General features: G+C 35.4%; 1 protein-coding gene across 1 annotated transcript in view; it reads left to right on the top strand.

Moving 5' to 3' along the window:
• Positions 1–580: 580 nt before the first annotated feature.
• Positions 581–13,772, top strand: part of TMPRSS15 (transmembrane serine protease 15) — a 118,146-nt gene continuing 104,954 nt past the window's right edge. The window contains exons 1-4 of the mRNA XM_059165275.1: positions 581–725; positions 3,750–3,880; positions 4,156–4,223; positions 12,513–12,664. Coding sequence (XP_059021258.1) covers positions 581–725; positions 3,750–3,880; positions 4,156–4,223; positions 12,513–12,664 — 496 coding nt within the window. The remainder of the gene's footprint in view (positions 726–3,749; positions 3,881–4,155; positions 4,224–12,512; positions 12,665–13,772) is intronic.

Raw genomic sequence — 13,772 nt, 5'->3', positions numbered from 1 at the left:
AAGCAGGAGGAGGATGGGGGAGAGGGAGACCGAGATCTATTAATATACATGTTGGGCTTAATACATACCTGTACATAAAAGTTATTTTTAGAATGTCTATACCTACCTAGAACAGGAGAAATGCCTTAATAATGACCTGAGTCAGAGGGTAGAAGGTTGATCTGTTAGAGTCTCCTCAAATATCAAGTACATCTGCCTAATGACTAATTTGTTTGCCATGAATTTCACATTTTTCTTACCAGTTCTTGAAATGATAGCGTCATTTTTCTTTACAACGTGCATTCAATTTCATTCACTTCAACAAATGGTTCAGGTGATTAACATTTATAACTCTGGACATATCTTTACTCATTAATATCTTTTTAAAGATTAACCACCCTTTGTAAGCTATTTAACGTATAGAGACATAATGTTGCTGAAGAGACGTACACAACTCATTTATGTTGATTAGTAACACTAAGGTAGACTCATGTGGTCGCTTTATAAATCCTAGACAACTTGAGAGGTTTCAAGCTCTAGTTGGCTGAAGGCTCTATATTCTTTTCCAGTTCTTAGATTAGCATACTTTCAAAAACCAAAAATGGTGTCAAAAAGAAATAAACCTTCAAGGTATCTTTCTCTCAGCACCTATGAGGTCCTGTTTGCAGCTCTCTTTGTCTTATTGGTGGTCATCTGTGCTGGATTATTTGCTGTGTCTTGGCTGGCAATCAAGGAATCAGAAAGAGGTAAGTCCCTTGGCTTTGGTTGATGAAGCAGTTCCCAGATGAATGTGCCCATTTTATTTTTATTTTTTTTTTTAAAGATTTTATTTTTATTTATTTATCAGAGAGAGAGAGAGGGGGAGAGAGCGAGCACAGGCAGACAGAATGGCAGGCAGAGGCAGAGGGAGAAGCAGGCTCCCTGCTGAGCAAGGAGCCCGATGTGGGACTCGATCCCAGGACGCTGGGATCATGACCTGAGCCGAAGGCAGCTGCTTAACCAACTGAGCCACCCAGGCGTCCCGTGAATGTGCCCATTTTAATCTCAGTTCTCCCGCCAATATGTTTTATTCGTTGCTATACTTTCATGACAGGATATCTATGTTCCATTCAGATACTTTCAGTAGTTCACGTCACAGAATATTGGAAAATTAGCTCATGTATAATTTGAAATTTAATTCAGAATTCAAGCTTTTAAAATGAAAAGGGTTAAATTTTTGACTTGAACATGTAACAAAGTAGCTTTCACAGCCCCTGGATTCCTTCTGATATGATTTAAATCATAAACATAATAAAATATTGTTGACTGGTCAAGTCAATAAATAAGCAAGGTTAAAGAAAATACATTGCTTATTTCTAGAGAACAATATTTTAATGTTCTTACTAGTCCAATGATTTGAATTGCAACAATATAAGGGAGCTTGGATGTAATTGTAGACTTAGAAAGATCTCACAATGCCTGAATAGCAATTTGTAATGAATAGAAATAGGGAAAAGTAACTCTTATTTAGAGTTAAATTATCTATACCATTAGATTTTCAATGATCTTCAAATGTATTCTTTTCTTACAACAAACTTGTGAGTTAGTTGTTATAGTTACCCTCATTTTATTTATTTACTTGTTTGTTTTTAAAGATTTATTTATTTATTTCAGAGAGAAAAAAAGAAGGATAAAGAGAGCACAAGTGGGAAGGGCAAAGGAAGAGGGAGAGAGAGAATCCCAAACAGACTCTGCTCCCTGATGAGCCCTGAGCCCTGCTTGGGGCTAATCTCACGACCATGAAATCATGACATGAGCCAAACCAAGAGTTGTACGCCTAACCAACTGTACCACTCAGGTGCCCCGAAGTTACCCTCGTTTTAGAGGTGAAGAATCAGAGGCTAATTTAAGTAAATTCTTAAATGTGCATCAGTACTTAGTTTTATAAAATAATTCCAATACAATCTCATTTAAATACTATAGCTATCTACAAGGGATGTATTTTAGGAGAAAGAAGATTTGGGGTATTTTATGCAGAGGTTCACTTAGTCTTTTAGAACAGCGGGTGCTTTACTTAAATGCTGTAAATAACCAGAAGGCTATGTAATCATTTTAAAGTCCATTGGAATCTTTGATGTTCAATGAAGGTATAAAAATGATTTTATAAGTAAAATTAAAATAAATATTTATAAATGTTAACATGATTTAATAATGAACAACTAAATACAAAAAGAGTTGAGTTAAATCTGTAATAGAGCTCCAGAAGACATAAGACATGCTACCTTCCATACACTGTGTTATTTTTTACTGATAATCATTTTAGACTTACAAAAAGGTTGCGAAAATTGTAGGGTTCTTACATAACCTTTTCCCAGCTTCCCCTAATGTCAGTATCTTATATATCCATAGTACAGTTGGCACAACCAAGAAACTAACATTGGTACAGTATTATTAACAGAACCACACATTTTAATCATGTTTTACCAGTTTTCCTACTAATGCTCTTTACCTGTTCAGGATCCAAAGCAGATTCCTATGCAGGATTTAGTTATCCTATTCCCTCAGCCTCCTCCAATGCAGGACAGTTCTTCAGTCTTTCCTTGTCTTTCATATTTAAACATGCAAATCTAAATGTAATTTTGAGTATTTAAAAACAAATAGAATGACCTAAATGATAATAGTTAATCGATTATGCAATGATAACTGTTTAGACTGAATGCCAGTTTATTGCTTAAAATATTATTTCTAATGTTCCTTCTGGACTGGGAAGTTTGACATCAATATATCACAGAGCCTGGGTTCTAAATTGTGGCAATCCTACATCCAAATTCCAAACCTGTCACTTACTAACTTTATCACCTTGGGAAATTTTCATAGGGAATCTTACTTCCAATTTCCCCACCTGGGAAAAGAAAAAATAACATCTTCTCATATTACAATGTGAGAATTATGTATCACTATTAATACATTTGCAAAGGGTTTCATCATTGTGACTCAGTTGAAGAGTCTCATTTTAAATTTGAATATATATCAAAAAAGATATTCTGCTAAAGGGATTACGCGAGACTTGATGGCACAACTCATCACCCACATTTATATTCAATTTGTTACCTTTTCCTTTACATTTTCTTATATTGAGTTAATACACTTTCTGCGACATTCTCAGTAACTTCTCCAATAACAATGATCACTATCTAATGGCAAAATGTTGTACATGCCAACTTTATCATTATTAGAATAAAAGAAGTAATTTCAAGTCTATGTTTCAAAGTAACACACACACTGAAACCTTCACAGCAATCCATTGTAGAAAACCAACAGTGTCCCTGGATGCTAGGTGTTCAAGAAGTATCTGAAAGCAACTACAGAACTTTTAAAACTTTTAATGGTCCATTTCTCACCATGATTCCCTGAATCGGTTCCCAAAATTGGTGAATGTTTATCCCATATCTTCCAACAGGAATCTCAGTTGTTACACACACACACACACACACACACACACTGGGAAGCTTGGACTGCGTGGTAGATTTCAAAGAAAGAAAAACAAATTAGTAGGATAAAGAAGATTATTTTTAATTCTGTAAAACAACCACATAAACACACACATACACACACACGCACGCACGCACACACCTAATAATGGAACATGAAGTCTGTAAAGAAAAAAACAGGAACTACCACATCAATACACGAAGCAAGAACACTACTTCTGAGTATTAGATGGAATGTGCATATTCTCTCTTATTCATAACTCACATTTCTAGTGTTTTATTTCTTATTAATTCATGTAGATGCAGTGTTTGGAGAAAGTCACAAAACCAGAGGAACATTGAAAATAACATCTGGAGCAACATACAATCCTAACTTACAAGACAAACTCTCAGCGGATTTCAAAATTCTTGCTTTTGACCTTCAGCAAATGGTAGGAGGCTGTCTTTTTCCAGCTGATTTAAAATTTCAAAACATAGTTTCACTAACTACTTGCCAGAAGATATGTAGATCCATTTTCTTACTTTGAGAAAATTAGCAGATAAATATAATATGCCCAGGAAGCTTAACTGTTTGAGTCCCATTTCCATAAAGAAGGAAAAATGTCTGTAATCCAATTCTAATCAGAACAGAAAGATCAGTTGGTTTGAAGTGTTTAACAAAAGTTTGTCTTAAATATAATATGCTTTTTAAAACTTATTTTTTTAGATGGATGAGATCTTTCAATCAAGTAATCTGAAAAATGAATATAAAAACTCAAGAATTTTACAATTTGAGTAAGTATAGCTCAAAAATTTTCTATTGATAAAAGAACACAATCATAAAATAGGGACTTTTTGCTGATATTTACTAACATTTGCTAGAGAGTTCTAGGGTTAGAAGAAAAGGGAACATTTAAAATTTTCAACATTTTCCTGAGGATTTTGTGAGAAAACTGGCACAGCATAAACTTTCATATTAGTGCAAATAATTACTCTGGGTAATTTATCTTATGTTAACATGTTTCTCTCTCCTGAGTAAAATCTTGCAGAGACCCATGGAGGGGGCTGGGGTTGGAGGTATGCAAGTGACGATAGAGTTTGATTTGCTCTGAACATGTGGAAGACATTCACTCATTACATTCCATTTACACTGTAAGTCATAGGAGAGAGAAGGAAATTTTAAATGATGTCATCTAGCCCTTGCTTCCCTGCTTCAGGCTGGAATGCCCACAGCCTTGTTTGGAAATTCATTATCATCCAACAAAAGAAAGAGATTCAGACAATTTAGAATGGATTCCCTCATACAAGGATATCTGATAAGAATTAGTATTCCATTTTCAACATTGCTGTGAGCATCACTGTTACTGATTTTTTTTTTTATTTGTTTCTAACTTCAGTTGCTAGAAAATTATTTCTTATTTCCAACCATGTCTATTTCTTTGGCTCTCACCCACTGATCCTCTTTGTAGTTCTTAATTTTTTACAGAATAAATGAATTTCCACCTTTGTATGCTGCATCAGTTCTTCTTCCTGTGCTAGAAATAGCATCCTTCTCCTCTCCATAGGTAGTCTTGTCTCCTGCCTCTCAGACTGTGTCTTGCATCTTTCACAAAGCCTTCCACCACCCACCTTTCCAACCTAAGGGACTCTTGAATTCATAACACTCCTATGCTTCCAGGGAGCTAGTTTAGATTTTTTTTTTTAATTAAAATTCTATTCTAACGAAAGTTAATGCCCTTGTAAGAGTATACTCATTTTTATATCTGTAGGACAAGTTAAAGAAAACATGTAGCACCTAACATAGTAATCAATATGTCAACAACAGGTATCAAGGGAAAGGTTTATTTATTTTCTAGAACTTTATATAAAGTGCACATACACTGAGATAGACATTAACTAGGTTCTGGAAATACAGATATCAAAGACATATTCTTTATTCTGAGGGAGCTCATAGTCTAACAAGAGAGACAAATTGACAATTATGTTATGGTATGACAACTGTTACTTTATATGTTGGTACAATCACTGAGTGAGCAGATTGGGGACAAACCTTACTGGGGCTAGAGTGTCAGGTAAGAATCCCTGCAGGAGGTGACCTGGACTGGTGTTTCATGGCTTCTAAGGATGGGTTGTAAACATGTATGCGATGCATAGAAAGGGAAAAGCATATTAATTATATTTCTAGCTGTCCATGAGTAACAACCAAGATGTTGAGACATTAGGAGGGTGTGCAGTGTAAAGTCCAGGAGCCTGATGTTTAACTTTTTCTCAAATGGAAGCCATAAGGAACTCTAGGTCATTGGATAAATGCAAGGAATCTAACTACGCAGAAAGACTAATCTACCTCAGATCACAGATGACTGAGTCAGACCGCCTGGCGACAAAGATAGTGGATACCCATTCTTGACAAGAGTAGAGACATTAATGAAAGAATCCTTCCTTCTTAGTGGCCATATAGAGGAAGGAAGTTCAAGTCAAAGTCAGAGATCATGCTTAGAAAAACAGTAACAAGTCAAATGAGGATTATTTCATGAGCAGAAGAAAACTCAGGGCCTCACCATTTCTTGTCACAAAACTAATTCTATTGGTGGCGTCACAATGAAAACACCAAGAACAAAAAGATAATAAATCTCTCTCTCTCTCTCTCTCTTTCTTTCTTTTCTTCTTTCTTATCTATTTATCTACCTACAACTCATCATTCTTTAATCTCATTGAATATTCATAACATCTTGGTTCCCAAGGCCAGACAGTCCTACCCCCACTGACTGCCTTCATTCCTACCTATTGTACAGAGGCTTCTACTCTTGTTTTCCAGGGCTTATTATCTCTGAAAATCTCTTTCATAGGCTCAGTATCAGGACTGGAAGGATACATGTGGACTCTTAGGAAAGATTTTTGTTCGTATACTTTCTTGTTTTTGTTTATTTTGTTGTTGTTTTTTTTGTCTTTCTCAAAGGGGTATTTTTTTGGTGTTTTAAGATTTTATTATTTTTTTAAAATTTCTTTTCAGTGTAACAGTATTCATTGTTTTTGCACCACACCCAGTGCTCCATGCAATCCGTGCCCTCTCTAATACTCATCACCTGGTTCCCCCAACCTCCCACCCCCCCACCTCTTCAAAACCCTCAGATTGTTTTTCAGAGTCCATAGTCTCTCATGGTTCACCTCCCCTTCCAATTTCCCTCAACTCCCTTCTCCTCTCCATCTCCCCTTGTCCTCCATGCTATTTGTCATGCTCCAAAAATAATTGGAACCATATGATAATTGATTCTCTCTGCTTGACTTATTTCACTCAGCATAATCTCTTCCAGTCCTGTCCATGTTACTACAAAAGTTGGGTATTCATCCTTTCTGATGGAGGCATAATACTCCATAGTGTATATGGACCACATCTTCCTCATTCAAAGGGGTATTCTTAACATATTTATTCAATACTCCGTGAGGATAAAAAGGCGCATACAAGACTTTTTTTTTTTTTTTTTTTTTTTTTTTGCCGCGTTAAGCAATTTGTCTATTTGGGGGGGTGTGGATCCAATTTCCCTTTTCCAGTTTTGTAGAGGATCGAGTGTGGAGCTCAGCATTAAATCACTAATTCAGATTTCTCAAAGGCTTTTGCATTTCTGAATAAGAGGTATCCCAGGTATTTGCCTCTCCTTATATCAGGCTCAGCCCAGTGACATCCATACAAAGCCTGGAGTCTATTGCAGAATTTATTAGGATAGTTTTGCTAATGAAATTCTTCCTATCCACATGCTTACAACAAGCTGGATAACTTTATTTTCACTAGATTGGGAAAAATTGCTGAATATAGAATCTTATACACAGTCTTGGTGGGTTATCAAAACCCCAGCATTTTCTCTGATGTTTAATAAGTACTCTTTTATTTCTCTAGATGGTAAAAGTCACTATATTGGGAACTATAAATTATTTGGGCTGAGGAATTATTTCTTTATCCTCCTTTATAGCTACCTAGAAAAGCAATGTAGTAGCTAAACCTTGATATATATTTTATAATGATTTACAAATAATTCACTTTATCATTGAAGAGATACTCATACCCGGATGTAGCTAAACTATTTTTAAATCAGAAGTCAGTTTTTGAACTCTTTTGCATTGCATGCAAAGGAATTGCATGAAAATGTCTGTAAGATAAATTATAAGTCTCAGCTCTCTGGGAGACTGAGAAGAGAAGGATAGGAAAAAAAATTCAGAAGCAAGAAAGAAAGCAAGAAGCAAACAATCAGGTTTATTTAAATAATCATTTATAAAATGACATATTCAGAATAAAGTGGCAGACTCCTAATTAGCTTTACAAATTATTTTTTTAATATTTTATTTATTTATTTGACAGACAGAGATCACAAGTAGGCAGAGAGGCAGGCAGAGAGAGAGGGGAAAGCAGGCGCCCTGCTGAGCAGAGAGTCAGATACAGGGGCTTGATCCCAGGACCCAGGGATCCTGACCTGAGGTGAAGGCAGAAGCTTTAATTCGCTGAGCCACCCTGGCCCCCCTTTACAAATTATTTTAAACTCCAATTGATAAAATCAGGCAACAGAAATAAGTAAGTTCTCAACTAACTACCACGTAAACTATGAAAAATATATCAAAAATCCTTTAAAATACCTATTTTCCTTTTGGTTACTGATTTCAATTCAACTCATCCTATATTTATGGGTATATGGTCAAATTAGAGCAGTCAGAAAACTAAACTGAGTCATCAAGGTATCCTTTCTTCCTTTTAAAAACATTGCTGTATGGTGTCTAACATACCATAATGAAAAAACACTAAAAAGTTAAAAATTAAAATAAAAAAATGAAAATAAAAGCATTAACTTGATGTCAATCCCCAGATTGTATGTTAAATTGTGTGCATTTGTGTGTGTGTGTGTGGCCACTCTGCGAGTTTGATCTCTCCTCTGGGAACAATATGCTTTGTGGAAAGTGTTTTGGGCATTTAGCCCAAATGTTTGGGCAATTTAGCAGTTGATTCTTTTTTTTTTTTTTTTTTTTTTTTTTTAAAGACTTTATTTATTTATTTGACAGAGAGAGATCACAAGCACACAGAGAGGCAGGCAGAGAGGCCCGCAGAGAGCGAGGGAAGCAGGCTCCCGGCCGAGCAGAGAGCCCGACGCGGGGCCCGATCCCAGGACCCCGAGACCATGACCCGGGCCGAAGGCAGAGGCTTTAACCCAGTGAGCCACCCAGGCGCCCCAGCAGTTGATTCTTTTAATAAAATGCTGTTTACCCTTTGTGGCAATATGTGACTTATTTTGCCCTTTGAGCACAGATGAGTCACAAAGTTAGGAAACAAGACTTTTGTTTACTCAGCAACCCTAGAGGTTATCAATATCATTAAGAAAATAAGAGATAAGAAACATTTTGATTTATTGCACACAGGCTTTCTGTGCAATGATAGAATTTATCTGCTTTAAGAAAAAAGAAAACAGATATTCCACTGAAATAAGTACTTTGAAATGAAAATAGCCATTCTTAGGTGGTGGTGGTTATTTCCCTAAAGGAAGAATTCTCATTTACTTTAATAAATAAAATCAATCTCACAGCAGTGATCAGGATCAGTATCCAACTAATCAAATAACAGCTGTCGAGTTCTCATTAGGTAAAACACAAATATTTATTATGATTTTCCTGATTTCTACATATATGCCTCTTATCTCAGCCTTTACGGTGAATGAGAAAAGAAATTCAAAAAAATAAAACACTATGTGATATACATTAACTAACTGAAATTAAAATAAAAACAAAAGAAAGTTATTTGTAAAAATAAATAAACAAATAAAACTGTATATGGATAATGGATATAGAATCTGAAACTCTTGTCCTTCCAAAGTGTAAATAATTGACTGCAATGTATAATTTGCAACCAAGAAGATACATCTTTTATTCAAAATGTTTTGTGCCTGAGAATGAACTAGTCCAGTACTTTCAAATCAGGGAAGGAAAGTTCCAGACTTGTACTTTCTCTATCAAAGATGCCTTACCTCTTTACTCCCTAACTCTAACAAAATAAAGGCAAGTGTTCAGTCAAATTAAATATGAAGAAATTACATAAAGAAATAACGGAGGGGCACCTGGGTGCCTCAGTCAGTTAAGCGGCCAATTCTATTTTAGCTCAGGTCATGATCCCAAAATCTGGGATGGAGCCTCTGTAGGGCTGAGCACACAGTGGGGAATCTCTTAAGGATTTCTCTCTCTCTCTCCCACTGTGCCTATCCCTGCTTGCACACTCATACTCTCTCTCATATAAATAAGTACATCTTAAAAAAAAAAAAAGAGAGAGAGAGAGAGAGGGAAAGAAATGAGATTTTATCAGAATTTAAACTATCTGCTGTGTAACCAAGGGTAAAATTAAAATGTAGTTATGAAGATAGAGAAAGGTATTTAATCTTGGTCCATAGTAGATTTAACTATCTGGGGGCAAAGGGTGGTTAAGGAGACATAGTTAAAGAAGAGGGAGGAAGAGAAAAGGGGAAAGTTGAGAGGGAACTAGGAGCGGGGGGAGAATGCCACAGAGGAGAACAGAGAGAGGCAGAGGGAGAAAGAGAGGAAAAGAAAAGAGAAGATTTTATCTCTCAGAATTATGGAAGGAAAAAAGACCTATCCCTTCTTCCCCCCAAAACTCAACTAGCTGTTTTCCCTATCTATTTTGGATATAAAAATCTGGTACCATTGCAAGATAAAAACCTGGACGTGCATCTAAGCAAATGTGTTGCATTGTCTTTCCTCTGGACAAATAGTTCCCATGGTGTTGATAGTGGCAGTGTTGGTGGTATGGAATAGGAACTATGTAGAAATGCACCTGGGGAAATGGAGGCTCTGGATTTCATTCCTATCACTTACAGTAATAAGCGTATAACTCTGGGCAAAGTTACCTACATTAGTCTGAGTCTCAATCTCCTTATTGCTAAAATAACATTGTTGGCCAATATCAGGTGCAAAAAATAGAGTAATCTTCCTTTCCTGGAGCTTTTCTTTAAATAAATATGGAATAAAGCCTGAAAGTTGTATGACACTTAGGATTTTTATAACTGCAATTAGCAGAACACATGACTAAAAATGCCACAGCCAGCAAATGCTTATCATCTGACATCACAAGAAAACTGAAGGTTTCAGCAGAGGTTAATTCAATGGTACAATGACAATCATATAATCAAGAATTTAATTCCTTCTTTCACTATGCCATATTTAGCTTGTCAATCATAGCTTGTCTCATGGTCCCAAGGTGGAAATGGCAGTTCCGGCAATCATATGTAAATATGATAATGTTCAGTAAAGAAGAGTAGTCTACTATGAGCCTTCCCCAGTTAGATATGGACAAACTTTCCTGAAGTTTCTCATCATTGTCGCCTCAGATTCCATTCAAGTCTCAGTCATATACCCATGAATAAAACTGTCATTGACATAAGGAATTGTTGGAGAAATCACCTTTCCTGAGAAAATAGACGGTTATTCTCAAATAAAATTAGGGATCAGCCAGCATGGAAAAATTAGTGAAAGTGGAAAAGTAGATTAAAAAATAGTGTGTGACAACATGTATCATTATCAAAGTAATGATACATACAAAGCAAGTGGTTCTATGTATGTATGGGTAAGTTTGGGGAACCCTGAATTAAACCATTACTAAGGAACCTTCTCATTTATAAGATTTGGTTACTATGATTTAAGCAAAGTTAAACATTCTTTTTACCCTAATCTATTTAATAAAGGTGAAATGTGAAATTATTATATCAGAGTAAGCCAGTTGATTTCAGAAATGAAAAACCAGCTGTGTAGAAAGGAATCACCTCTGCTAAACTATGAACCTGGATAGTAGCATAGACTTAAAGGAGGACTATCACACCTAGAGGCAATGCCAATCTACTATGATCTTCAAGGAATGTTCTGGTCCTATATATAGTTCTGGTGGAAAAAAAAAAATATATATATATATATACATATATTCTACACTCTACCAAGGTAGTGGTATGGAAAAATAGATAAAGAGGGTTTTTAGAATTGATGAATTCCTTGAAGAACCTCATTAACTTAACAGACACCACAAGGATATGAGTGTAACTGCCAAAATTTCAGAATCAGCAAACATACAATCCACAATTTCACTGTCCCTAGTCTTCCCCTTTAGGATCGGAGTGTGCTTTGAGTATCCCCCAGCTTTCTGAAGGGCGTACAATGAAGATCAGGATTAGTTTGTTTCCTAAGTGTTTTACCCTAAAAGAATACTGTGAGCCAAGCACTTGTGTGGCCAGGAGAGCAAAAGTCTTTCAAGTCGCCCTTTTGGGCCAAAAATTTGTTCATTTTTATGTTTCTTTAAACTGTTAACAAATCCCCAACGAAGAAAACTTTTTAAATGTATGTTACAAAACAGGGAGCAAATAAAAAGGAATATGATTTGGGCCATATAACTGAATTCTAATGTTCTGGTCAGAAATAATGTAGGCAAAATAATCCCAGCTTTTGACCATGAGACTGACTGAATAGACCCCAAATCCCAAGTGTATGTGTCTTCTTTCTTTCTATCCCTTGAAATATTTTGATATTTTATATTAAGAACAAAGAAGAAAGGATAGATATAGATTTGTTGCTCTAAGCTTGCTATCAGACCTTTATATATATATAAATTTATATATAGGAAACTTCTCTAAAATCAGTAAAACTCTCTTAGACTTCTCCTTACTTAAAAGTCACCTGTGAAAAATTACAGATATGCACTTTTCTTTCCTTAAAACAGTAAATTAAGAGTAAACATCATGATACCATGTGATTGTGTTTTACTTGGCGCAGATAACCCTGGGAAATACATGGCCTGAGGATTAGGGTTCTAATGCAGAAAACTCAAGATCCCAATTCTGGATATGTCTGTGTTCTTAGAGAAACATTTAGTCTTTCAATTTCTTTTTCTTCCACCTATAAAATAAAGATAATATTTGACATAACCTACCAAGTTTTACTACACGGGTGTAATAAGGTGAGAACTATAGAGATTTTCAAAGACACCTTACACGAATTAAGCACAAATCATTTGATGAAGGCTGACTTTTCCCTCTTATATCATCTTTTGCTTTGCAGAAATGGCAGCGTTATAGTTATATTTGACCTTTTCTTTGCCCAGTGGGTGTCAGATGAAAATGTAAAAGAAGAACTGATTCAAGGCATTGAAGCAAATAAATCCAGCCAACTGGTCACTTTCCATATTGATTTGAACAGCATAGATATCACAGGTATCTGTGAACATTATTTGATTTCTTTGAATCATTAAGCTATGAAATTAAAATTCTAGCTATATACTAGGGAAGCAGTGGGATCGTCCTTGACTTTAGGAACATGTCTTATTGCCTGAGGTAGCACATTTACATGAGAAATGTGAAATACGGAGAAACCGTATTTGAAGGAAAGTATCAGTCAGGAAAAGTTTGTAAAATATCAAAAAAGATCGTGCAAATATTGGCATACATACATGTTTGTGGGTCTCATCACATTCTTGGTGTTTGTCAAGCACACCCTGACTTTGCAGGAACCATCCAACAATAAGTGACTACTCATTACTTTCTGATAGAGTCATGGGCATTATTAAATTACAAAGTCAAATGTCAAGTCCCTCTCTAATTAGGAACTTAAAAGAAGGATAAGGAAAAATAGAGAGGTCAACGAGTTTGATTCATCCTGGATACTTATTAATAAAAAATAAAACTTCATTTTTAAAATAAGTAATTTTAAAATAAGAATCAATCAAAGGGAAAGAGAGTCATCAAAAATAATAGCAGAACAATAATGTCTATCAATGCTTAAGTTGTTCTAAATTTTCCATTCTAGTTGTCCTCCATTCATTCAATTCAGTTCAACATTTACATTATGTCTTCATTTTGGTTGAGAACAATACTACTGATTTGCCAGGCCCATCATTCCTTATCTGTAAACCTTGGAGTCCAGTATGTTTTGGAATTTAGAAATTGTTGGGCTTTAGAAAATGAATCAATATATAAATACCCACATCAAATGGAATAAAGACCAACTTTTAAGCAGTTTTGTCTTTAAATATTTTATTTTATTACTATCATTTATTTATTTATCTACTACAGAATGAGATCAGTCAGTATATGTTTGTCTTTAAAGCAAATGTATAAAAGCCATGCTGACTTTTTTTATTTATTTTTGATTTTGTGATAGTAGATCTGAAGCTGCAGACCTCTGGTTGCTTTTCCTTACAGTATCAGTTCATCAAGCACAGTTTTCTTTTTCGTTGAGCCTCCTGTTGCATCCTGTTGCACCTGTGTAATGAGAAGGCAACCAATGGTCTTCAGAGCCTCCTCTAGTGATGACTTGGTTCCC

The sequence above is a fragment of the Mustela lutreola genome, chromosome 2, assembly GCF_030435805.1.
Source record: "Mustela lutreola isolate mMusLut2 chromosome 2, mMusLut2.pri, whole genome shotgun sequence".
Taxonomy (NCBI): Eukaryota; Metazoa; Chordata; class Mammalia; order Carnivora; family Mustelidae; genus Mustela; species Mustela lutreola.
The sequence above is the reverse complement of the archived record's forward strand: the minus strand, read 5'-3'. Positions and strand labels throughout refer to the sequence as shown.